The following is a 27,280-nucleotide window of genomic DNA, read 5'->3' on the forward strand; positions in this document are numbered from 1 at the left end:
CCAATAAGTGCCTCCCCCGAATTAGAAGATCGCCGCGGCATGACAAGTAGGCGCGCGTTGTCTTGTGGGCTGTATAAATTCTGGGTTTCAAGATGGCGGCTGATGATACCGGCAGCCCCTGGCCAATGATATAAAAAGTCAGTGCTACGTTCCGCTGCTCTAAAACAGACTTTTATAGGTTGTACAGACGAGACCGTAAAAGTATGAGTAAGAAAGAAGACTAGCTGATGGGATAACTTATTTAAGTACATGCAGGAATGTCTGTAAGTAAGAAATAAGTTATAAGTTAGAACGATCACACTTTATCAGCGGTTGATTTGACTACTCAGTTTTATCAAGTATCAAAACTTGTAGAATAAAATTCTTGGTAACCTTTTGAAATTACCGTTTATGGCTTTATTAACAGCCCTGGCCAGATAATCATTGATAACTATTCGATATTTTGAAATTTGATCTGCAAGAATCCGATTCGCGCCACTACAAACATCTCCAACTGAAATAGTTTTTAGGTCATAGGTGAAGAAACTACTCTTCTGCTGTACTATGAAATACTTACGAAAATGCATAATCCTTACGTGTTGTTGGTTTAAAGATAGCGCTTCCTCTTTATAATATTATGGAAGGTAATGATGATTAAAGGAAAAATTCTTTTTTTCCACTACGCTACAGTTCACTGTTCGTACTCTTGTTCGTGCTGAAGAATCATTGTTTGTTTGTGATCTTACAGATAACCGAAGTTTGTACTCTTTGTAAAATATTTAGACTTTTTACTGTCTTCAAAGTTCACACGTTGTTGTATCCCCACCTAGAATTCACGAGAATACGGGAGTTTTGATACTGCTTATCGTTGAAGATCCATTTTGACGTATCAAATCATGTGCGAAGAATGCACGGAATTTTCAAGGTCCGGAGGGTGTCACACACCACTATACACCCGGTGATCTTTGAGCGTTTTTGTCTAGATCACACAAAGACCCCCAAAGCAAAGGAATGAATTAAATAAGATTAAATTCCAAAGATACGAGACTTAAGGGCCCTCAGAGAATAGGTCAATGCGTAATTCTGTCAAACATTCTCTAGGGAAATAAATACCGATAAAATTTTATAATACATGCTCTCCCGAGCGTGACAACAATAACTCACTTATTTCTTCTCATTTGCATATCAACAGTGACTCCTTTTCACGGGTCCACAGCGAAGAAAAGGCCGAATGACGGTGGCAACTAAATCCCAATGCAAATATAAGATTTAAAATGGATGGGTCACCCAGGAGAAAAGAGAGTGTTCAAACAAGAACACTCCGAGAACAGTATACTAAGTTTATTAACTCGGATGCAGCGTTAGTAGAAGCAAGAAGGTGGATTGAGGTATGTGTTCTTGAAATATTCTGCCGTTGGTGTTTGAACTTCTGAATATAATTTGTTCGCTTTGCAGAGAGCGACATTTACTCCGTTCAAAAATGATGATTTCCGGGAGTCTCTAGCAGACGGTGTTTTACTATGCGAGTAAGTATGCCTAACGTCTTAGCTCTGTGAAGTTTTCCGTGGTTTGTCAGTTTTGAGTGTTAATGCAGATGCAATTATCACAACAACTTCGCTTAAAGTAGGGACAAACACTGGCAAATCGCACATTACGGACATACCGCCGCCTCTAAATATCGCTGTTATTTCGAATGCTTATATATCACAAAATCTAATTTGGGATACCAAGTTTTGTGATTGTGGTTGATGCGGTTGCAGACGAATGTCAAACCATTGGTTTTGAAATGCCACTTTATTGTGTTTGAAGAGTTTTTTTACAATCTAAATACTTCAATTCTAGAAGAATTCGAGAGGTTAATTTGTAACAAACGACAGTTTGCTGTAGCAATTACTTTGTGGGTTTTGCTGGCTCTTTGATCTCAGAGTTTACTTCCATCAATAAAGGACATAATTTTGATGATCAAATTTCACAAGATTGTTCTGCGAATACGGTTTATGTCAAAACAATTCGCGAACATATTTTACAGTATTGTCATTCATTTGTTTCGATTTATAGCAAATATATTACCTAAAGATTCAGTTAAGGGTATTCATTGTCTAAAGTATTATGGTATTGTATGGATTAGCTGTAAGTATAATATTGTAGCAGTTAGTTTTTCTGACCTGACAACGGCGCATTTGTATTTTATTATGCAGCGAATGCGTGAATCGCTGTCATCTACCTCGTTTATACACGAGATAAAAAGGTGTCGAATTTAGTCTCGATATTCAACATCACTCTCAAACACGCGGATATCTTTAGAGATGAGATGACAATGTGGAACTCCTTTATATTCTTTTCGTTTTTTTTAGATGGCGAGCTTTCCACATAATTTGGTTGATTTAATAGCAAAGTTATTCCAACTAACTGATGGGTTACAATTCGAATGATAATGACAATATTGAAACATTGTCAAACAACTACGCGTTAACATAGGATTATTCAATAAGATGAATGATCCAATGTTTTCACGACATTTATTGATATATTTATTTTTTTATTTGTAAATTTTAACAGCGTATATAACGATGTTAATACATTTTATGCGTTTTTATTTCCATTTTCATGTAGCTCATCAATCTCCTTGTTGGTTAGGAATCTGTTCCTCGAGATATCATAAAAGCCGTAACGGTTATCATGAGGTTTTTATTCACGGGTGGTCATATTGCTATTTCTTGTCAACCACATATCTGTACTTTTTGTAAAACACAGCTGGAAATGTGTGATTTTTAAAATGTTTTGATTGTTTTTAAATTATCGTTTAGCAATTTCAAGAAGAGATATCTGATCTGTACTGTTTTTTTGTTCACATTCCACAGCTGTTAGAATTGGGGTGAACAGTTTTTTTAATAAGAACATCCAGTTTGATATTTCATCAAATTTTGAACATGGCGAGCCTGAGCAGAAAATTATTGTTTTGTTAGTGTGATGCCTTCTAAAATGCGGAATCAAATTGTGTCCAACTCACAGGAATTTGTGTAATTCTCTTTATGTTAATTCATTACATTTCAATGTGCATTTTAATTTAAGAACATATTTAAGAGCATTAAAAAAATAAGAACGGCCCAGCCTCAATTAAAAATTATACCTTATAAAAAAAGAGTGTATATGTGGGTATTTTGTTATAAATACTTGACAATATTTGTTTTAGATACTAACAATAAAACCTTTTCGTACCGGGTCTGATAATCACTGATGCCTTCCTCCCAACCGATCAGTGTTTCCCCTCTGAGTTAATACTTATTGATTCAGATCAGTTGAGATAATCTAGAGGTATTTCACGGAGAAACAAAAAGATGCTCTCTACTTACTAATTTCTATGTATAAGTTATTTAGTAAAAACCTTTGCGTGATTTCCTAAATTCGATTAAAGAAAGTAAATTATAAACCGCTTTACTTTTAAGACAATTTAGGGTTCTCCTCGTTCCATGACATAATTTTCACTCATTATATCGTTTCCATAAATAGACGTTAGCTGTGAAATGATTCACTAGTACACTCATGGTTGGTATGCTTTGTTTATAGCTGTCACTCCTTGTAAAAAAAAAGCACGTTCTAATACTTTCTTCGCGTGCTCACAAATATGTTTTTCGCTCTACGTTCACTTGAGATACAATTAATTCATGTTTCGCTCTCAGCAATACAAAGGTTTTTTTTTAAATCGATGCCCGAGTCTGAAGATCAGAGCGCTTGATAGTCCACTTATTACGACAACTTTCGCCTCCGGGATTTAACTATTAGAGGTCGCACCCACTATTACCTACCCAGCGTAATTGCAGTCTATAGAAAAGTTTAGCCAACATAGAATTGTTAAGATATCTCTCGTGTTTCACAGATTTGTAAGGCGTATTTCCAAGGGCTAATATCCGTGAATTGTTTTGTAGAGTGTTTTGTTTATGATGCAGCAAGAGTGTTCGTTATCAATCGCTATGTGTCGTGATTCGCTTGACAGCCATCACAGCTAATCCGCTAACATAGGTGTTTGCCCATGCAATGGGGTAGTTTTCAACTATGACGTCATTACCATCTAGGCGCTTGGCTCGGTTCCAGACGTAACGTCAGTGCTGCTTAATGTGTCTTTTTTTGTTTTCTTGCAAAATCCTTTTTACAGGGATATCTATGGATTTGTATGGTGATTTTATCATGTTGCATCTCCATTTTTTGTGTTATTCCATTTTGTCACTCCGATAAAATTACACTTCATTCGGATGAAATAGCTAACCCTCTCACCATATCCAGGGCAGTAGCAGGGGGTGGGGCACTGGGGGCACATGCCCCCCCAATATTTTAAAAAATTAAAAGGAAATGACTAGAAGGGTGGTGGCCGTGCCTCGAAATATTTTCTGTATTGTGCCCCCCTACCCCCAATTTTTCGAGGTTTGCTACGGCACTGATATCTTATCTTTTTGTAAGCCAAGAATTCAGATGTACTTAAGATGTGTACGTTGTGCGGGTAACCTTTTATGTGCATGCTGCTCTAAATCAATTTCTGAAGGCATTATGGGCTGCGTATCTTTCTTCGCGCTTTTTCACTTAATTTTCCTTTCCAATTCTTAAAAATAAGAGCGCGCTATTAATGATTTACAGTGCGCGGGATTATTGCCCACAAAAATAACATTAAATGCCACATGTTTTGTGTTTGGCTTTTTAAAAACTTGCAGTATTTTCTCGATTCTCGCTGTGTCAAAATGCTTACTATTTTCCCTGCTGTTTCAGACTAATTGTCAATGTGGCGAATATCTCGGTTGGAAGAATTAACAAGCAGGGAACAGCGCACGCCGGAAGGGTAAGGAATGCATAGTCAGCAGGGTGGGTTGCACATAGGGGTGGAATGGGCTCAGGGCGTGGCTGGTTCATTATGGGTACTATTGACTGACTCCTTATTGACACCTTACTACAACGGTCACCTCAATATTACAAACAGACAGAGAAAAATGGCCCGCTCAACTGACATCCAAACAACGACTCCAAGTCACTTTTTTTATGGCTTCTCTTTATATCGGGTCCGAGAATGCCCACAGATAGCTGATGTTTTGTTGCCTGAACATTAAATCTTTCTTTGGCTACGTGAGCGGTTTTTTTTTAGCTGATATGGGGGCCTGTTATCCAGCACTTGCGTGCCGCTATGTCACGCACCGGAAAGTCACACACAACAGTTTTTTTTTCCGAAATGCAAAACTGACATTTCCGAGTAAACTGAAGCTTTTGCGTTGGGCTTCACTGGACGTAATTGCTCTACTTTTCCTCGTTGACTAGTGGGGAGACCATTTAGTAAATGTTCAAATCACCAACCATTTGCTACAAGTACATCGAGCTAATAGTGGACTTGCGCTAAGAGAAAACGTGACTTTTTTTGGTGGAAAACTAGCGCTCAGGCTTTTAGAAGCAAAATGACAAAAAAGCATTCTATTTAGCGCTCACGAATAAAGCCAGAACTTTTTTTTATTTTAAAAAAGGGTTTATTTTCATTTAAATATTTCATTTTTCCCTGCGTGATGGACGCAGTCATTTATGTGCTTATTTTGGCTTGAATTTGCCACCCAAAAGGTCACTTGATCTCTTAGCGCAAGTCCCATAGTGTAATCTCGAACTAGCCCCAAGATGCCGCCTTTTTGCCGAAGAATAGTATAGCACTAATTTGATATATCGTTTGCCTGTTCCTAGGATAACCTGAGCGTGTTTTTCCGCGCATGTGAGGCCCTGGGGCTGGATAAATATCAGCTCTTTGAACACGAGGACTTAGACGAAGTGCCAATCAAACGAGGCCAGTCAGCGTAAGTACCATAAGGGGGGTAGGGTGGGTACAAACCGAGATGCACCTTGGAAATTGTGTACAGCTCGGGATGGGAGAAGAGGGGTGTTTCTAAAGGAGGGGGGCTATGACATAAAGAGGCGATACAGACGGAGAGATGAACAGAAATAGGACGAAAGGGCAGACGGACAAATCAACTGACGGACAGACAAAAATAACTTGTCTGTATTATACACTTGCCCTTTGGCTCGTCAAGTAAATTAAGTTTAAGTAAGTTTAAGCAAGAAGCCCGAAGGCTATATATTTGAGTTGTGCACAAAAATAGTCAAAAACAGTATTTATCCTTCCACGCAAGTTGCATATGATCGAGGAAATAATAAAAAAAAAACCACTCGTGACATTTCCTCGTTTACTAGAGAATGCGCCCTGGACACACCGCTAGCTAGCCTCCTGACTATTTTTAGTCAGAGTATGTAGGTGACATTAGTGACTCAGAACAGACTTCTCAGCACATTGATAAATTATCTAGAAATGTTTGAATTCCTTTAAGGAAGTTAAGCGGTTTGCATCATTATGAGTTTTTAGTCAGTTTGCGTCGATAAGTGTAGATTCTAAAATGCATAGATTTACTTATTTCATTTTCTGTTTGGGGTGAAATTTATCCTTCAAGGTATAAAACGTATAAGATTTAAAAGATAGTTTGTCTTGCAAAATTTTTTCTCCATTTGCAAAAAGTTGAAAAAATGAGATTTTTATTTCTTGAATCTCGATCTCAAGCCGTTCTAATTGTTTTGGCTTATATGTAACCAATTGCCTCTTTGCTTGAGCTAATAAGTGGCTTGCTTTTCACGATTGAATTATTATAAATGGGCTCATTCAATCGGTCTTATTGTTCAAGTTTTGGCTGAAATCCCCGGCAAACAAAGGACGCTTACATTACATTTCTGGTATCTATTTTTCCATCTACCGATGTTGGGATTCGCTTGAACAAGCACCCCAAAACAAATTAATGAAAAAGAAAAATTTAAGGATTTTAATCATCATTTAATTTCTTAAAAATTTAATAAATTCAAAAAGAGTTCCAAACCTTTCTTGGTGTTTTTTATCGCATAAATGAATATAAATCATTAACAACTATAATCACCCGAAGATAAATAAAACTATGTGTAATCGTGTCACGCATGCCTGCCAGACAAAAGCCAAAGCACTAGTCTCCCGAAGACAGGCAGATACGGCATTATTCGTAACTCGGTTCCCCCAACGGCACACTAAGAACTCTCGTTGATTCACTCTGTATTGGGATTGTAGGGCCGATAGAGCGAAAGAGGCGCAGAAACGTCTAAGCAAGGTACGTAAAATCTTCCAAACACTCGCCACTTCAAACTGTCTTCAACATTTCTAAATATCAAACTTCCATTCAAAACCTCGCGGAATTAACGGCCTGTTAAGTCATTATTCCAATGTCAGGTATCTTTCTGCTTAGTTTAGAATTTGTTCTTGAACGATTCCTTCTGTAGAACTCGTATCAGAAATGTTTCCTGCAAATACTGCAGCGCGATCTTCTTTGCATCTTGCCGTTTCATGTTACAAGAAAGCATTGTATTATTTTTCACATTGCTTTTTTAATCGAAGCACCGAAATACCCAGTTTTATTAGACATATCCAATAGCTATCAATCTCAACTTATTCCCACATCGCTTGGGGAGAACGTAACCGCAAAATACCGCCAACGTTAGTAACCTTTTTAGGTTTTGTCTAGAACCGCTGCTACCCAAATATGACGTAAAATATAAAATCATTTAGTAAGCATTTCTCCATTGTACCTCACAGCAATTTCAAGTCCCCGCTTTTTTATTCGCGCGTTTGGGTTTTTCATGCTCTGTGCCAAGTATATTATTCTTTATGTTTTCTAGCTGGCATTATTTTATTATGCTTCTCGTCAATCAGACTTCTTGTGTACTCTAATTTTCACATATTCAAATTTGGTGTCTCATAATAACAAAATATAAACCCGTATAAGAAAAATACGCATTCTATCTTTTAGCTCTAGTCCAAATCCATTTAGATAAATTCCTGAACTGGTCTTACCTAGGCCGTAACCCTGACCGACCCTTCTAATCTAAATGTCTTTTTTTTCTTAACCACCGAATTTTTATTTGCAAATGGCGCCTGGATTTAAGGCGGCCATTGTTGTTTGCCTACCTAGGCTTCGCTTGTAATCGAATCTTGAATAAGTTTAGCGGTTGCCACGGTAACGGGACCAGGGAGGAAAAACCTTAGACATCGCACGACTATTACCCAGAAAAAATCCCTTTTCTATAAATCGACCTTAAATGTTTTTATGCAGCCATTTTATGAGTTATTTCTTATGACCTTGTCGCATCATATCGAAGATAATTTTTTTGCAGATATTTTTGTTATCGGGTAAAGCGATGAAATGAATTAAACAGAATTTTCTTGTGACTTCTGAGAATACAGGAAAATGAAATAACTGAGGCTTGCAGGCTCACAATCAACAAAATGTTTTTTTTAAAATACGACAAGTTTTACATTTACTTGTCGCAAAAAAACGAGAATACTCTAAATAGCTATGATAGGATAAAAATCTGATCAGTTTTAGCGATTGCTTATTAACTTTGTCAAGGACAAATATTTGCGGTTAAATGTTTGTGATATATTTTTGAACGATGTCACCTTTGAAGCCAAGTTCTGTCAACATCACATCTCAAGTCAAGAAAAAGAGCTATTCAATCGGCTAGCCTAACTGTTTGTCAAGTGTCGTCTAGCTTAGCACGAGCGATCGCCCAGCATAACTGTTTGTAAAGTGTCGTACGAGCATGGCGAACCAGTACGGTGTATAGAGGGCCGGTGAAGTGGTACCAAAAGAAGGGGCAGAAGTGCGCAAACAATTTTGTACGCTGTTGCACAAACTGACTAGCCTGCACATAGGCGCTAGTGTGGGGGCCGAGTGATCACGCTGTTGCACAAACTGACTAGCCTGCACATAGGCGCTAGTGTGGGGGCCGAGTGATCACGCTGTTGCACAAACTGACTAGCCTGCACATAGGCGCTAGTGTGGGGGCCGAGTGATCTTGTTGTGGACGCCTACCCCTCCCTAAAACTGAAAACATGAAAAAATCTTTTTTATATAGCGGAGCAAAACTTTGGAACAGCTTATCCCCTGAAACAAGAGAATGTGATACATTTAATGCCTTTGTAACAAAATTAGCCTCTCACAAAAACCAATTTTAAGAATTTTTTTTTTTTTTACAAAAAGAAATTAAATATCTATATATATTTATATACAATTAGTAAAATTATTGTAAATATTGTATCATGTATAAAAGTAGATTATAGCGTTGTAAAATAACAGCTACTACTACTACTACTACTACTGCCTAGGAGAAAACCTCTCGCGATAGCGATAGCGATAGCGAGGGGATTTTGACAGCGTGCGAAGCTCAAGGCCCTCCGACTGAAACCGCGCGCCACAGGGCTCCTGAACACTCGAAAGGCTAAAACTCCGAAGCAGCCCAAAGCAACCCTGTTCGCTGTCTACAAATTGGCCTTCCTAAGGAAATGTTTGACCGAGAATTCCTTTCTTGTCTTGCATTAGCCAAAGCTAGTAAGGGAGGGGGTGGGGGGTTGAGTAACGTAAGGGGCACTAGAAAAACGTGCACAGGCCTAAGACAGCTTGCGAGGCAAAGCTAAAGCTCCTAATCCAACATTTTAGGGACTTTTATCGGGTTTAATGTTGGCTATTGTTTTCACTCTCTTTCCCAGGTCGCACTTACCATCTATTGGCTCGGAAAATATTGCCGCGAGCAACTACATTTCACCGGGAGACTGATACTAGACGAGGCGTGTTTTACGCACCTACTAAAAGTGAGTATTGCGCATGCGGAAGAATCACCTTTTTTTGCAAAACCTCCTCGCGTCACGCAATGCTTATCCCCGCTGAGTGTCACGACACACAGATACAGTCAACTCTCGCCTTACGAACAACCTCGCTCGCGTCACGCAATGCTTATTCCCGCTGAGTGTCACGACACGCAGATACAGTCAACTCTCGCCTTATGGACAACCTCCCTCGCGTAACGCAATGCTTATTCCCGCTGAGTGTCACGACACACAGATACAGTCAACTCTCGCCTTACGGACAACCTCCCTTGCGTCACGCAATACTTATCCCCGCTGAGTTTCACAACACACAGATACAGTCAACTTTCACCTTATGGACAACCTCCCTCGCGTCACGCAATGCTTATCCCCGCTGAGTGTCACGACACACAGACACAGTCAACTCTCGCCTTACGGACAACCTCCCTCGCGTCACGCAAAGCATATTTCCGCTGAGTGTCACGACACACAGATACAGTCAACTCTCGCCTTACGGACAACCTCCCTCGCGTCACGCAATGCTTATTCCCGCTGAGTGTCACGACACAGATACAGTCAACTCTCGCCTTACGGACAACTTCCCTCGCGTCACGCAATGCTTATTCCCGCTGAGTGTCACAACACACAGATACAGTCAACTTTCACCTTATGGACAACCTCCCTCGCGTCACGCAATGCTTATCCCCGCTGAGTGTCACGACACACAGACACAGTCAACTCTCGCCTTACGGACAACCTCCCTCGCGTCACGCAAAGCATATTTCCGCTGAGTGTCACGACACACAGATACAGTCAACTCTCGCCTTACGGACAACCTCCCTCGCGTCACGCAATGCTTATTCCCGCTGAGTGTCACGACACAGATACAGTCAACTCTCGCCTTACGGACAACTTCCCTCGCGTCACGCAATGCTTATTCCCGCTGAGTGTCACGACACACAGATACAGTCAACTCTCGCCTTATTGACAACCTCCCTCGCGTCACGCAATGCTTATCCCCGCTGAGTGTCACGACACGCAGATACAGTCAACTCTCGCCTTATGGACAACCTCCCTCGCGTAACGCAATGCTTATTCCCGCTGAGTGTCACGACACACAGATACAGTCAACTCTCGCCTTACGGACAACCTCCCTTGCGTCACGCAATACTTATCCCCGCTGAGTGTCACAACACACAGATACAGTCAACTTTCACCTTATGGACAACCTCCCTCGCGTCACGCAATGCTTATCCCCGCTGAGTGTCACGACACACAGACACAGTCAACTCTCGCCTTACGGACAACCTCCCTCGCGTCACGCAAAGCATATTTCCGCTGAGTGTCACGACACACAGATACAGTCAACTCTCGCCTTACGGACAACCTCCCTCGCGTCACGCAATGCTTATTCCCGCTGAGTGTCACGACACAGATACAGTCAACTCTCGCCTTACGGACAACTTCCCTCGCGTCACGCAATGCTTATTCCCGCTGAGTGTCACAACACACAGATACAGTCAACTTTCACCTTATGGACAACCTCCCTCGCGTCACGCAATGCTTATCCCCGCTGAGTGTCACGACACACAGACACAGTCAACTCTCGCCTTACGGACAACCTCCCTCGCGTCACGCAAAGCATATTTCCGCTGAGTGTCACGACACACAGATACAGTCAACTCTCGCCTTACGGACAACCTCCCTCGCGTCACGCAATGCTTATTCCCGCTGAGTGTCACGACACAGATACAGTCAACTCTCGCCTTACGGACAACCTCCCTCGCGTCACGCAATGCTTATTCCCGCTGAGTGTCACGACACAGATACAGTCAACTCTCGCCTTACGGACAACTTCCCTCGCGTCACGCAATGCTTATTCCCGCTGAGTGTCACGACACACAGATACAGTCAACTCTCGCCTTATTGACAACCTCCCTCGCGTCACGCAATGCTTATCCCCGCTGAGTGTCACGACACACAGATACAGTCAACTCTCGCCTTACGGACAACCTCCCTCGCGTCACGCAATGCTTATTCCCGCTGAGTGTCACGACACAGATACAGTCAACTCTCGCCTTACGGACAACCTCCCTTGCGTCACGCAATGCTTATTCCCGCTGAGTGTCACGACACACAGATACAGTCAATTCCACCTTACGGGTATCCCTCCGTCACGCAGTACTCATAGCTGCTAAGTGTCATGCGTCACACGATCAACGGTTACAAGTCTTGAAAAAAGCAGCAAGCTTTGTTAACTCAACCTAACCTGCCACAATCTAAACGGCAGACTCCACCTCCACGTCCGTATTGTACGGCACACTAATCGTGTTAAACAATTAAAAAAAATTGGCGTGTAGGAGGGGGGGACCTTCGGTAATGGCCATTAAGGAACACTAGCTTGGCGGACAAAATACACGACTTTAATTGTTGGGGAACGTTCCCAAAATGCCACCTTCCCCTCCCCAGCTTCGGCCTTGTTAAAACGTCCTGACATAAAAAAAAATGTATCCTGTTCTCCAGGGGGATTTCCCAACGCTTCCAGACCTCGAGCCGACCCTCATCCGGCAAGCAAGCTCGCCTCAACTCCAGTCGGGGTACAAGCCGCAGTGTGAGGTGATCGAACAGGAGGGCGGTGGTCTGTCAGGCAAGGAGAAGGTCCTGATCGAGAAGGTGGACTTCAGCGTCAAGCGTCAGGCGTTTAGACAACTCGAGGAGCAAGCGAGACAGGTACCGTATCAACAGGTAACAACACTAACGAGATCTCACTGTAAGGAGACACTCATACGGAAAATATAATACCTTAGACATCGACACATTTAGGGGCTGAATGCGTCTATCTTCTGAGTCATTGCCGTTGCTAATGTTTCTGATTGAGCCGTACTGGTTATGATGACAACGACGATGGTAATTTTTGATAATGATGGTAACGGTGAAGAAGAAAAGAAGATAGCGTACCAATGATAATGATGATGGTATTGGTAATGCTGAAAGTGATGATGCTGATGATGACGATGATGGTAATGTTTATTGACAATGGCAGTGGTAAAAGAGAAAAATAGATGATGTTCACGATGACAATAATGATGGTGGTGATAATGATGATGAGGGTGATAATGATAGTCAAGAAAAAGAAGATAATGGTAACGATGATGATGGCGTTGGTGATGATGATGATGATGATGTTGGTGACGATGTTGATGATGCTGGTGACGAGGATGATAATAGTGTTGGTGACGAGGATGATAATGTTGGTTATGAAGGTGATAATGGCGTTGGTGGCGATGATAATGGTGCTGGTGGCGATGATGATAATAGTGTTGGTGACTATGATTATAGTGTTGGTGAAAATGATGGTGTTGGTTAAGATATTTGTGATGATAAAGATCATGATAATGATAATAATGAAATGGCGGTAAGGATGATGATGATAATGACAACATGATGGCATGATGGTTGACAAGCGATGATAACACTGCTGACTATTAATTGACGTAACGATAATCCTAATGCAACAGCGATTCCCTCCCCCAACCCTGCCCTTTCTTCTCCCCTCACCCCCCTTTTTGTTTTCAGGAAGAACAGGAAGCGCTTCAGCGCCGCAAGTCGTTCAGCGGTAAAGAGAACGAGTACGTCGCGGAGATCAAGCGTCGCAAGAGCTTCGGTAGCAGTTACAAGACGGTATTTAAAGAGGGAGACTGCAAATTTAAACACAAACGAGAGATCCTTGGCGGCTGTAGGGTAAGGCTTGCTGGCATCGAGCAGTATCAGTTTTTTTTTGCAAGCGTTTCGTTTGGCCTAAACGAATTTTAAGCTGACATTCATTTTAAAATTAAGGTTGTTTTCTGTGCAGGACGACAGTTAAAGATCGTATTCTATCAAGCTTTAATTAAAAACATATAAGGACCGCTCTTACCTCGTTTAGTCCGTGGCGAAAGCGAAAAAAAGGGAGGGCGCTCTTGTCCTTGTTTATTTCCCAGGCGTTTGCTGTCTCTCGTCCCCTATATGACACCTGCGCTTGCTAAACGTATTATTGAAGAGAAAGGCAATCTCGAGGTAAAAACCTCGGCAAAAAATATTTGTCCCTGACCCATGTTAATGACCGCGATGTACCTTAAGTTCAAAAGAAAGTTATTTCTGCATTGTTGTCTTCCCTTAAACTGTGCACAGAAAACAACTTGAATCCATCAAAATAAACATTGTGTTACCTCTTAAACTGTTTATGCTTGCGTATTGATTCATACGTGTATACTGAGCCTACGCACTAAATTGACATGACCATAACACACCTGATCGTACGTGAAAGAATCGACTAAATTAATTGAATGATTTACTGATACCGCTTTACCTCCCAGAGGGGCGTCCCGTGATTGGGGCGAATCTTGATCTGAAAGCAATGCCTAACTTCTAACGCAAAGGGTTTCGCGTTTCGCCTAACAAAGGATTATGTAATCTGGACTACAGTCCTTGTATAAATTATATCGCCTTCCAATACGTTTAAAACCAGCTGAAAAAGGTATGTTGTTTAATAGAGTAATTCAAAGCGTAGACCTGAGACAGCGCAGGGACTGGGATATAATGATGGACTGGGATACTGACAAGTAGCCCCCACCCCAACCCGTCCCGCGTCCTTTGGTCTATTCTTGAAAAGTCAACCTTTCACTAACTTTCCCTTCTCACAAAACCGGAAGTTGAAAACCCAGCGAGAATACCATACCCAAGCATGTGTAGAAATGAACTTCTGTTTCCATTTGAAGGGTAGTGAAGGGGTGACTGTTATTTCTAGTATGCATGGTCCAAAATGGTTGCCTTGTGTATCCACGAATATTAATGCATGTATCATAACTAACCAAAATAATGAATCAAATTTATAATAGAAATAATTTATATGGTTGACTTTTCATCAAAGACAAAGAATAACAATAATGCTTTAACCTTAGGTTGCTTGGGTTGCGCCTCTCGTCTTTGTCACGGAGACTCTCTCACGCTAAGAGCGACCGAGTCACGTAATCAATTATTTTCCTACAATAACCACAGTATTTCAGTCAAATAGTTGTCCCCTTTTTTATTACCGAGCTTCTTTTAAAACAGACACAATCGTTTCCGAGTCACTCCCGATTAGCACCGAACCACTCAAAAACAGTACCGAGTCACTCCCGATTAGAACCGAGTCAATCAAGAACAATTCTGAGTCACTCCCGATTAACACCGAGTCAATGTAGAACAGAACCGAGTCACTCCCGATTAGCACCGACTCATTCAAGAACAGTACCGAGTTACTCCCGGTTAGCACCGAGTCACTCAAGAACAGTACTGAGTCACTCCCGATTAGCATCGAGTCACTCAAGAACAGAACCGAGTCACTCCCGATTGACACCGAGGCACTCAAGAACAGTACCGAGTCACTCCCGAATAGCACCGAGTCACTCAAGAACAGAACCGAGTCACTCCCGATTAGCACCGAGTCAATGAAGAACAGTACCGAGTCAAACCCCAATTAGCATCGAATCACTCCCAAGTAGCACCGAGTTTTTCCAGAAAAGGAGTCACTCCGGAATATTATTGAGTCACCTCCGACTGACAACAACCGTGTTCATAGTCTCATTGTAGCGATTACTTGTCATAGTTTTTGGTTCAATCGGTGATTTGGATTATTGAGTTTCCGGGTGATTATCACGGTATAACCGTGGATGATCTTAGTAAGAGAGATTCCACGAAAAGACAGGGAGATGCCGCCCCATCAGCCCCTAACCAGACGTATCCTCGTGCTTAACCAAAATACACGACTAATCCATTCTCTAATACTCCATCATTGTACCCACTCGTGTATCTACTGTGACCTAGAAGTTAGCCCATCCCCCATGTATTCGCTTTCGTTGTTGTTTCAAGCCTAGCTAGTTCAAGAGGGACAAGAATGAATAAGGAAATGATTTGCCTGATACCCATACTTGACTGGAACCATATGTCGTGGTTTTTTTGAATATGGGAGAGGCAATGCCCTGACCCTACTGGTCATTTCGTTTATTGAAATGGGGATCCCTATTCTCCCTATGCTTCTTAGATTACAATCAACTTGAGGTTGTACCCCACGCTCTTCGTATATATTATGTACTTCTTGTATCGTTTTTATTTGTGTGATGCCACTGTTCTATTTAAGTTCTTAGAGCAGTAACTGATATCACGAATGCCGGTTTGTTGTAGGACCCTATTCGCGCACGCCAAGAGCGTATCGTACAGAGCGGAGTAGAGACTGAGACGGAATCGTCTCCCAAGCCACCTGTTGCCATGCCCATGCACGCACAGGTCAACTTGCGAGAGAAGAAAAGCCAGTTTGAGCAGCTAGAGAGACAAGCCTCGGAGGTACGTCACGCAGGGGGAGTGTCACGGAATGTCATGTAGTGTCACTGTCACGCAGTGTTTTGTTCATGTCACTAAAGGGTCACGCAGTGATACGGTTTTCTGGTTAGTTAGATATTGTGATGCTATTGTTGGTGATGGTAGGTCGTGGTTATAAAAGTGTTGAAGGAGGTGAGCTGATGGTGATAATGTTTCCTAAGTAGTGCTGCTTCTAATTGTGATCATTTGTTCTCTAGGAAGCAGAGGTATTGCAAGGCAAACGATTCCGCCCCAAATCCTGGGCGGGTGGAGACTTTAAGCTGCGAGGAGGTTCATTAAGGGATAGGACCTCTAAATACGAGGAGATGCAGTACCAGGCGGATAAGGTACCTAGGGACCAAATAACACTTATGCGTTTAGGTCATAGATTTGGTACCTTGGCACCAAGTAACATCCATTCGTCTAATCCATGTACTAGTTACCTAGGGAGCAAATAACATCCATTTGTTTATATCATTTTATCCGCGTTAAAGCTTTTAATGATACCTTACCTTAGTAATGACGTGAAACGGCGCATGGGCGTTGATGCATTTGAGAGGACTGAATTGTATAATAGCATTAAATTGTATAATTTGCACTGTTATGAGTGTTTCTACGGAAGGACCTGCCATTTGTTGCTTTCCTCCGTCTGCGCTGTTTCACGTGGTTACTTTGACTAACAATCCAGACGTGTTCATTCGTGCTTGACCTCGTACTCATAGGAGAGCGCCGTGCTACACGGTGAGCTGCGAATGCCTGCTGTAAGTGACAACAAAAAGTCAAAATCGCCAGTGTTACGGCACAGTAGAGTTAACCTGAAGGACAAACAGAGCAAATTTGAACAGCTAGACAAGACCGCTGAACAGGTATACACGCCGCTTTCACCATAAGCACGCTGTATATCGCAGTCACGCTACTCGTCACTGTCACGCTAAATGCCATATTTACGCGACATTAAGTCACGCGACATTGCACTCTCCCTCGCTCTTTTGCGGTAGTGACCTTTTGGAGCGCCCACAAAGTACGCTGGATCCTCGAGCATGCCTCGGCAGTCGACAAGTTACACGGTCACGCAAATTGAGTCACTATCACGTTATCCGCCATGAAGCTGCGCACATGTAGGAACACATGACGCGATCTTACTGCCATGCGGTATCTATGCTTTGCAGTCTCATTATTACTCTTATAATACTGCAAAAACTTCACCGCCACACAATCGTATTTTATGGTGTGAACCCGGTGTTAACAGTCTTCTGTCATTGTTGAAAAAATGTCTTTAAAATATCATACATGCTCGGCTAAGGGCCCGGTCGCACTAGCAAGATATCCAGGAGATGTCAGGGACATTTAGGTGGACAAGTTTGTCCCGTGACATCTACGCACCATCAGACATTCTTAAATTAAGGTCGCACTGGTTGCAACATCCGTGGATCACGAGCCCTAAAAATAACATCGTATGTCATTCATCTGCGTTTCCTTCGCGCGCGGGAGATTCGAAGAGCAAATACTCTCTGCATGCTGCACGTCTGCATATTAAGTCATGAATAGAAAAAATCTGCTGCTTTTCGTTTGGATGTACCTATACATCGTGCTGCGTTAGACGGATGCATAGCTGTTACTGTTACTCAGTTAATTGCAAATATAGTTGTCTATTATGCACCGAAGGCGAAGACGTACATGTTTGGCTTAGAATTGACCGTTCCTCATGCCGCCAGATTGTTGGAAATAAGGGATTTTGGTAGGGATTCACCTCTAGCTTTGAAGGCGAAGCGAAGGTTGCTATTTGAGACCATTTACGTTTTTTGTGTGAGTGACGTTCTTTGCGCGATAAGAATAAAAACAAACAGAGTTCTGTCAGTTTTTGAGCTTATCTAAACAGAGATGTCCTGAACATCTTGCTAGTGCGACTGGGCCCTAACACAATAAAGCATTGATCTAGTACACAAGGACAGAAGGTGACAGGGAGCAGGGCCTACGTATATCTAGCGAGCATGCGCCGTATGTCCGCGCCTCCCGACCCGGCTCACTGAGCCATCCCCCGTTTACCTCTTCCACAGGAAACAGCTGTCCTGCACGGAATGCACCGACAGGACTCCACAGAAATGTACGACATTGGTGACAAACCCAGTACCGTGGTACCCCTACCCCAGGGTGCTGAGGTCAAGCTACAAGACAAGAGGCGGCAGTTCGAAACACTGGACTATAAGGCACAGAGGGTAAGCAGGATTTGCTCGAAGTAACGGCATGAAAAAGTGAAGGATAGGTGATAAATAACACGATATAGTTATAAAGTTTGTAGTGAAGTCCCCTTTGCAGCAGTTTTTAGTGATGTTATCACTCGATAATCTACTGCACTAACCTTCTTCGTTTTATTAGCTTTCACAGTTTCCTCTAAATACGAATCTTTTCATTGCAATGTCTTGTTCCAACACATTATGTAACTCACCTTCCAAATGATCCCGTCTTTCCTTGGGAAAGAATTCTGATAACACTCATACTTGCCTTAGTCCTGAGCAATTGATAACACTGGACGAAAGTTTGAATGTCACGATCTGTCTAGGATATTTGACTTTGTGCTTACCCTGTTGAAGATACTGATGTTCGTACTCTGATCACAGGAGAGCTCAATCCTCAAGCTTCACAGCAGCGGCAAGTCGTTCGACTCTTCAGCAAACTCGATTCCCCTCAGCACATCAACACGCCGAGCGGAATCAAAGCCAAGACCAAAATCTGAAGCATTTAATTACCTACGTTACCAAGATGACGGAATCGAAAAATCTGTTACACCTTCCGTTGCAACTACCAGGGTAGAATCGGGAAGGGAATTTATGGACTCAGGAGCTCATTCGCCGGCTCGAAGCCTATCCCCTGCCCCACCCTCCAGAGGGTACAGCCCAGTCAATGTCATCCGACGCCAACACGATAACAAAGAGACCAAGGAGCGACCCAAATCCGAGCAGTATTCATCATTCGCGGCTGCCGCGGCGTCAGAAAACAAAGAAAATGCAAAGGCTGCTGAGCTGAACTACAAAGACTTTGTCGTTCCGCCTACTATTAAGCAGACCGAGCGGGTGGACCGCTACAACGCCGCCTTGGTGGAACTGTCAAAGGACCCTGAGCCTAAGGCTGTGGTGGACCCCACCGGAGTCCCACCTCGCCGCAAGTCACGTACGAGCACAGAGTGGATCAAAGTCACCTCCACATCGACGAAGCAAAGCAGCAACGCAGACAGACCAATTAAGAAGTTATGGGACCGAGATCCAATGCCTGATAGCGACGACGAGAGTAAACCTGTTCCTCGCTATGGCAAGCCCTCGGTGGACGTATCCACAAACTCTCAAGAGCCGAACATAAAAGACATGAGGTACAAGGACTTTGTGGTGCCACCACTCAAAGCAAAGGATGAGCTTCCGGTCTCCAGAGCTGTGCACAGGGACGTCGAGTCTGAGCCACGTACGAATGAACCCTTTAAACGTTTCACAGCGCCTGTGGTGGAACCCTCACGAGGAGGCAAAGCTACAACTTTGAGCTATAAAGATTTCGTCGTTCCTCCGCCGAAAACCGCGAATACCATAGCCGACCAGCCTAGCCAGTCACCTACGGAGAAGAAGAGCACCGCGGTGCCTGTCCGAAAGAGGAGTGTTAGAGATATCTCGCAGCTGTTCACAGAACTTGAGAAAGGTGATAATAAACCCAAGCCGACGGGCCCCCCACCGCCCAAGTCACTCGTCGATAGGGAGGAACTCGTCAGGTTGGTAGCACCATCATACGCGTTTGATTTCCCATCCGCTTCTTATATACTTGAGATATAGTACTAATCAGAGATAAGAACACGTTTAAGGTCCACTCCCTTGTGAAGGCGGCCGTTTTATTTGACGCAAAATTTAGCGAACCAAATCATTTTTATTCTGCTTACGAGGGACAAGAAACAATTGAAAATTAAAATTTTCGAGCTTAAGATGATTCCCATTTCATGAGAAAAGAAACTGTGTTGATGTATTTATGACTACCAATCACTTTCTTACTATAACCATTCAAATTTCCTCGACTGCTTCGCTGATCAATCTTAATATTCTCCTGTATATCCTCCAGATACGAGCGTGAATCCCGTGCGCGCAGCTGGTACGGTGGCGCTCTGGGGATGGATGACGAAGATTATGACGGCGCATACCGTCGACGAGTTCGCCGCTGGTCAGACTACGAAGATGAGGAGCGAGCCAGGCCAAGGTCTTATGCTAACGATACGTCTTATGAACCGTCAGGTCAGTAGCCAATAGTAGGAGTATTACGGTCAAAGTCTTGGTCTTTCTAGTCAATTGTATTCGGGGTCCGCAGTGAACTACTCATAATTTTATCAGCATGTTCAGCTCTTCAGCTTTATGCCCAACGGGATTCGATAGCGACTGTAGGCAGAGGTTTCTCTTGCGGACACAAACAAACTAGAACGCGAAGAACAGACTCGCGACACGGATAAGTGAACTGATAGAAACAAACGGGAAGGAAGCTCTGCTAGCAGGGTATAGCTTAATATTGCCTCCTTCCACCCTGCCACGTGGTCAAGAAATTTCATTTGCTGTGTGGACTTGCTTTCCGCACACTTGGCCATTCATGCCACCCGCTCTTACACATAATATTTGTTGTTCTTACAGAAGAAGTCTTTGAGTCAACCAAACCTGTCTCGCCGCCAGCCGGGTACGTGAGCGCAGCGGTCGCCGAAGTGAAGCCATCCGTCACTCAGTCCGTAGAGAGCCGTGGATATAGCCCCAAGAACGACACCAGTACCGCCCAGCCAGTGTCACTTATTCCTAAACACGAGCCTCTACATGACGTGTCCAGACCAATAAGATCTATACTGAAGAACGAGCCAGCCAGCCCACCATCCAACAAACCAGAAAGTCTGTACCACCAGGCAGACGCAAGGCCAGTCAGCCCAGAGCCAGAGAATCAGTACAACCATTACTACCAGACGAGACCTGTCAGTCCTCCTTCCAAAGAACCAGAAACTCGGTATTACCAAGAAGACACGAGACCAGCTAGTCCTCCAGCTAAAGAACCAGAGACTCGGTACTTCCAGTCGGAAACCAAGCCTGTTGAATCCTTGCCTCCACCACAGTCCCATCAGAGGACATTCGAGCCGCTGAAACCCGCACCGGAGCCAGAACCGCCGAGTCGACCTCCCTTGCCCAGCTACCGCGCAATTTCTGGTCGCAGCTGGCAGGACTTTGAGAGCTCGAGGAGAAAGAAGAGTATGGAGCTGCTGAATCGTCCGCCTAGTCGTACCTTCGAGACACCTGCTGAGCCAGCAAAAGTAGAAGTTGTGAAGCTCAGGCGACCAGCAGATTACATACCTAAACACCATGGTGAGTATGGGGTTTGATTTGAACAGAAGCAGAAACATTTTCTTTTTCATGCGAGATAAAGAGCGCGAAAAGTTGAAAACTCTTGTGCACTTTGTATAACAAACCTAAATGAATGGCAGTCACTCATAGCAACGCGAAATTTCCCGTAACTCATCTTAAACTTGCATTTATAGGATCTCAGGAACTCTTAAACGAACGTCCGACATCCCCAACGTACCGGGCGAAACCCCAAACCTACGAAACACACGTGCAGCCAATGCAATCACAGCCGATTCAGTCTGAGCCGCAGCAAGCTGAAGAGAAGTCCGCTTATTACTACGAAAAGAACTCGCGCCCTGAGGAAAAATCACGCCCTGTCAACGGTCTTCCAGTCACCTACCCAACCTATTACCAACCGGAAGAGTTCACTCCAGAGGCAAAGAGGAACAGGGAGTTTACCCCCGAAGAGACGGGGAAACCTTTGTACGTAAATGCTAAACTTCGGGACAACGTGAACGGCCCTTACGAACCACTGCAACGGAGATCTCCCAGTCAGGAGTTCATCGCGGAGAAGCGAGCCGAGGAGGTCCAATCGCACCCGAGGTCTGTCTCCCCCGGAGAACAGACACCTAAACTCGAGATTAATGACTACAAGTTCCGTCCGAGGTCGCCTTTACAACACACCTGGCAACCTGGAAAAGACGCATACCGGAAACAACCAGCAAAGGAACCCGAGGTCAAAGAGTTTGCGCCACGACCTAGGACTCCAGATTCAACTAGGGAGTTTACGTCTTCCAAAACCGATCACAGCCCGCAAGTGTTCGCTATAGTAGGACAAGGCCAGACTGTCCGTCCAGTGGCCAGCGAAGTCCCTAAGCCAGTTGCTGTCTCCATAGTGCAGCAGACCCCAACAAGTTATCAGAAGAGACACGAGGAAACTTCCGTGCCGGGATCCGCCGTCAAGCAGGCGGTCAACGATGTATCACTCCTCATGGAAGAGAAGTACCAAGATGGGAGAATGGCGAAGCCCAGAGCTCACGAACGGGACGAGCAACGGAAGCCCAAGACGTTTGAGTTGAGCGAGGACTCCCCTCAGGAGCGCGAAGAGATTCATAACGTTGCCATATACGAGACCAAAGAGCAGCCACGTAAAGTAGAGATCACCTCGACTACCAACACGAATCGGGAAGAAACCATACATGAGGATAAGAGGCCTGCAGCAAAGGTCTTCGACTTTAGAAGCCAAAGTCCTCTTGTTGGCGAGAGGGAAGAGAAGCAACCTTCACCCCAGATCACCAGGAAAATTGTTCAAGAAGCACCATCCGAGAGAGCTCAGTCTCCAAGGGATTATAGACACTCCGAAGAAAAAAGAGGGCCGTCTCCTCGTAACATGAGGGCCGCTTCGCCTAGGGATCACACGACAGAAAAACAAATAGTTGTCGAGTCGATCGTTCCCGTAGAAAAAGAGCCAGTGCCCGAAGTTGATGTGTTGTCAGCGTTAGATAGGAACGCGGAAGAGGAACGCCTTAGAGATGCGGCGTACAGAGAAAAGCTCAGAAAAGAGGTCGAAGAGTCGAACCGCAGGCAACGCGAAGAGGCGAGATACCTAATGGACCAAATGCAGGTGTCGTACGGATCTGAAGAGGACGTGCCTGTTGAACATAAGGAAAGGTACAGCAAGGGGCAGGACGTACCACTCCACCAAGCCAACGATCCACTGATCGACGAGCTGGAAGACTTCAAACATGGGAGAAGAGATGAGCAGAAAGAGATTCAAACGTACGAAGTTAAGGTCGAGAAAAGAGGAGGCACGGTGTTTGAAGACGAAAGAAGAACCCAAGGCTGGTACAAACAAGATATTCCTCAGCCAGAATGTGAACAAGAACCTGTTTCCCGTCAACAATATGTAAAAGTGGAGTCAGTCCCACAGGAAGAGCCGCGCCCACGGCAGGATTTCTCAAGGGAAGATGCAATTCAAAGTCATGAGGGACCAAAGGAGGAGCCACGGCAGGGAACCGAGAGAAGACGAGAGCCGTCCCTCCGACATGATGATCGACACGAAGACCGTCGCAGTGAGGGGAGACCCGAGGACTACGAGAGAAGGGATGAAGAGCGTCGAAGGGAGGCGGAGCGAAAAGGTGAAAGACCTCGAGAGGAGTTTGAGCGCAAATCAGAGAGGTCATCCCAAAGATCACAACGGTCACTTCGTGAAGGAGAGAGATACTACGAGGAAAGACGCGAGGAAAGTCATGATGAGAGGAGAATGGATATGTCATATCGAGAAGAGGATCAACGACGAGGTGTGAGAGGAGGCCCTCGAGATGAGCGCGGTCCGCGTAGAGATGAAAGACCACGCGATGACAGCGACAGGGGCAGACGCGATTATGATCCTCGGCGTCCACATGATATAAGACCTGATGGCGACAGAAGAGGCGATAGACCACGTGACGAACTTGACAGAAAAGGCTATAGACCACGTGATGAATATGACAGAAGGGGCGAAAGACCACGCGATGAATACGACAGAAGAGGCAAAAGACCACGTGATGAATACGACAGAAGAGGCGAAAGACCACGCGATGAATACGACAGAAGAGGCGAAAGACCACGTGATGAATATGACAGAAGAGGTCCTCGGGATGATCAAAGAGAAGAGAGACCACGTCGTGACGACGAACGCAGAGAAGAGAGACCGCCGCGGCCACGCTCTGGGATGGACAGAAGAGATGAGCGACCCCGCCCTGATATCGACAGAAGAGATGAACGTCTGCGCCATGAAGCAGACAGACGGGGCGACCGGCATGACGAGAGACGGCCAATGCCCGAAAGAAAAGATGATCGACGTGACAGACGCTACGATGACAGGCGACCCGAGCATGACAGACGAGACGAAAAGCAACGGGAACCGGAGAGAGCAGATGAGCGACGCATGCGTGTCGACGACACACGCGATCCTAGGGACGTGGGTATGCGGGATGGTCGGTCCATTGACCGGAAGGACGACCGTCGACGCTTTGATGATATCAATGGGAATTATTACCCTAATGATGAGAGGCGTGGGCAGGTAAACGGTATAGCCCCGGTCGAGGAGCGCAGGGAGTATCGTGGGAAGTTTGACCGCGAGGAGCTGGATCAGGAGGAAGTCAGGCTGCGGCAGAGCAAGAAAGAAATCATCACTGTTCAGCAACATGAACAAGTAAGTACACCGAGTCTCATTCACGTAACTGCGCAAAAAAGCCACACTTCAGCGGCTTGATGTTTTGTAATGCGAGAACCTCTGGTTGTCCTTTTTTTCTAATTTGGTTAACTATAAAAGAAACGGTATTTTTATTGTATTTATTTTGTAAATGTGTTAATAATATTAATACTATACGTATAGGTCTCCATAGAGGCACCGTCCCGAACTCTCGAGGAATCCCGCAAAATGTCCCGTGGGGATGAGTGGACACGAATCCGTGCTGGGTCCGATTACAGCATCTATGAGACCTTTGTTCATGGCGACCGAAACGTGACCTGCGCCAGCTGTAGTCAGCCAATCAGGAAGAGCATGGCGGTGTACGTGAGCGAGTTGAAGCGCTACTGGCACGATGACTGCTTCAGCTGTGTGGTGTGTCACGTGCGATTCGGTACCGCTGAGCAACGCAGCCCTCTCAAAATCACAGACTCTCTCTTACACTGCGAGAACTGCTTCATTACCGACGAAGGTAGACCACCAGCCTTTTATTTGTCTTCAATTGTTCTTGTTATTCGAAGAGCTTTTATGCTCCCGCATAATACCGACTCATCAAAAGAATCCATTTTCATCGGCTAATTCAAGCAAGTGATTACGATACTTTTATTAAAATATTGTTAATTAGGTATTAGACTTCAATCGTGAGTGGTTATTTTGAAAAAAAAAGTCACTCCCTAATAGAACCGAGTCACTCCCGAATAATCCCTAGATAGGGCCCCTGAATGGTCCCCCGAAATTTCGATGTGCTCGCAGTTTTCGGCTAATGCCCGCATGCTCGCACAATTTTGCTCGTGCTCGCATTGTATTTTTTGTTGTGCTCGACTTATTCAAAAACTAAAAATGCTCGGTCTCGCATAAACAACGGGATGCTCGCCAAAACCATTCGGGGGCCCACTAGATAGTACAGAATCTCCACGTATCGAGTCACTCTGAAATAGTATCGAGTCACCCCTTATAGTATCGAGTCAATCACGAATAACACCTAATCTTTCTCGAGTAGTACCGAGTAATTCCCGATAGATTCATTTTGTCTCTTTTTTTGTTTTCAGGCGAACAGTACACGGAGCTTTGAGGACAAGCGAACGATGAATTAGCTCCAAATTATATCAATAAGAGTAAACTTACTTGGGTTATCAGCCTTAATATAGGCCAGTCATTCATTTTTGCCTCTCACGGTGAAGTTCGTTTAGTATTTTTATAAACTTTGAGTACGAGGTGTTCGTTCCCATGCGTAGCATTGCGCAGTTTTATAACTAAATCCATTCAGAGGAACGTTTCTTACGATAAACTTTGAGATTGCATGCATTAATCTTGTACTACAGACGAAATAGAAATAGAGCACATAATAAACGCTTATCGATACAAGTACATTAAGGCTCAGTTTGGAAGCCATGTGCAAGAGACTATAACTATACTCTGTTGAGTTTATGCTGTAGCGGCAGATATGCTCATAGATCGAGGTAGAAGGGATGGACCTCAACCTCTATAGCACCATACAAAACAGCTAACACATTTTTAAACAGCTTGTTTTTAATCCTACTAGAAAATGCGTGCTATTCATATATGTAAATAAATCTCGTTTTAGACTAGCTGTGTTGTCATTGTGTTGTGTAAGTCGTAGATCCCTTTTTTCAGCCGTTTAACCAAGATTGGCTGGGGGGGGGGGGGGGTGCACAGTCATAGGTATCATATAAAAAAAAGCAGTTATTTGAAGATTCCTTAATAGGAAATTACCCACTTTTTGGTTAGCCCACCCTATGTATCCCCGTGAAAATGGGCTAAAAAGTAGTCGGGAGTTTTTGGCTATCGGTTTGTTAGGAAAGGGTCGTAACGCCTTCGACTAATTCCACAGTAAGCGTGGTGTGGATCTCTTAAACTTCGCGCGCAACCAACGGCGAGCTAACGACACTATCTGTCGAACTTTTTTAGAGCGGTACGATAATGCGACTCTGGCGAGCCGTTAGATCTAGGTTTTACATATAAGGCACGTGCTGTTGTCCGTGTTTTTACACACACTGTTAACCGTGCTTTTACACGTGCTTTTGTCCGTGTTTTGACACGCACTGTTAACCGTGCTTTGACACGTGCTGTTGTCCGTGTTTTTACACACTGTTAACCGTGCTTTGACACGTGCTTTTGTCCGTGTTTTGACACGCACTGTTAACCGTGCTTTGACACGTGCTTTTGTCCGTTCTTTGACACGTGCTGTTGTCCGTGTTTTGATACGACACGTGCTGTTAACCGTGTTTTGACACGTGCTGTTTTCCGTGTTTTGATACCTGCGGTTGTCCATGCTTTGACACGCTGTTAACCGTGCTTCGACACGTGCTGTTTTCCGTGCTTTGACACGCTGTTAACCGTGCTTTGACATGTGCTGTTGTCCGTGTTTTGACACGTGCTGTTGTCCGTGTTTTGACACGCACTGTTAACCGTGTTTTGACAGGTCTTGTTGTTCGTGTTTTAACACGTGCTGTTGTCCGTGCTTAAACACGTGCTGTTGTCCGTGTTTTGACACGCACTGTTAACCATGCTTTGACACGTGCTGTTTTCCGTGTTTTGACACGCACTGTTAACCATGCTTTGACACGTGCTGTTGTCCGTGCTTTGACACGTGCAGTTGTCCGTGTTTTGACACGCACTGTTGTCCGTGTGATGGCACGTGCTGTTGTCCGGGCATTGACA

The 27,280-nt window shown here is 44.2% G+C and overlaps 2 protein-coding genes and 1 long non-coding RNA gene across 7 annotated transcripts in view; 2 read left to right on the forward strand and 1 right to left on the reverse strand.

Annotated features, from left to right (window-relative positions):
* Positions 1 to 954, reverse strand: LOC125572988. The gene is made up of 2 exons (XR_007313908.1): positions 557 to 954; positions 1 to 118 (listed from the first exon to the last, which is right to left on the reverse strand). It is a non-coding gene; the product is annotated as an uncharacterized LOC125572988 (long non-coding RNA).
* LOC5504523 (titin homolog) lies at positions 92 to 26,187 on the forward strand. Of its 5 annotated transcripts, none has more exons than XM_048733249.1 (19): positions 92 to 263; positions 1,172 to 1,367; positions 1,435 to 1,505; positions 4,738 to 4,807; positions 5,686 to 5,795; positions 7,082 to 7,121; positions 9,557 to 9,658; positions 12,176 to 12,397; positions 13,229 to 13,393; positions 15,854 to 16,012; positions 16,246 to 16,374; positions 16,750 to 16,893; positions 18,085 to 18,243; positions 18,646 to 19,778; positions 20,120 to 20,289; positions 20,677 to 21,387; positions 21,561 to 24,562; positions 24,746 to 25,070; positions 25,648 to 26,187. In XM_048733249.1, the coding sequence occupies exons 2-19, from the start codon at positions 1,254 to 1,256 to the stop codon at positions 25,668 to 25,670; spliced, it is 6,849 nt and encodes a 2,282-aa protein (XP_048589206.1). In that variant the 5' UTR covers positions 92 to 263; positions 1,172 to 1,253; the 3' UTR covers positions 25,671 to 26,187. The 5 variants fall into 5 exon arrangements, with proteins under 5 accessions (XP_048589206.1, XP_048589208.1, XP_048589207.1 ...); XM_048733251.1 differs by having other exon boundaries at positions 93 to 263; positions 13,229 to 13,333; XM_048733250.1 differs by having other exon boundaries at positions 93 to 263; positions 12,176 to 12,382.
* The window catches only part of LOC125573150, a 2,706-nt gene continuing 1,468 nt past the window's right edge, over positions 26,043 to 27,280 (forward strand). Inside the window, exon 1 of the mRNA XM_048733500.1 lies at positions 26,043 to 26,058. Within this exon, the coding sequence (XP_048589457.1) occupies positions 26,043 to 26,058 (16 nt within the window). The remainder of the gene's footprint in view (positions 26,059 to 27,280) is intronic.

The sequence above is a fragment of the Nematostella vectensis genome, chromosome 10, assembly GCF_932526225.1.
Source record: "Nematostella vectensis chromosome 10, jaNemVect1.1, whole genome shotgun sequence".
Taxonomy (NCBI): Eukaryota; Metazoa; Cnidaria; class Anthozoa; order Actiniaria; family Edwardsiidae; genus Nematostella; species Nematostella vectensis.

Coding starts and splice junctions, on each gene's coding strand:
- LOC5504523 (XM_048733249.1), top strand. CDS start 1,254: ATGGATGGGTCACCCAGGAGAAAAGAGAGTGTTCAAACAAGAACACTC. Junction 1,506..4,737: donor GACGGTGTTTTACTATGCGA/GTAAGTATGCCT, acceptor CTGCTGTTTCAG/ACTAATTGTCAATGTGGCGA. Junction 20,290..20,676: donor TACGTCTTATGAACCGTCAG/GTCAGTAGCCAA, acceptor TTGTTCTTACAG/AAGAAGTCTTTGAGTCAACC.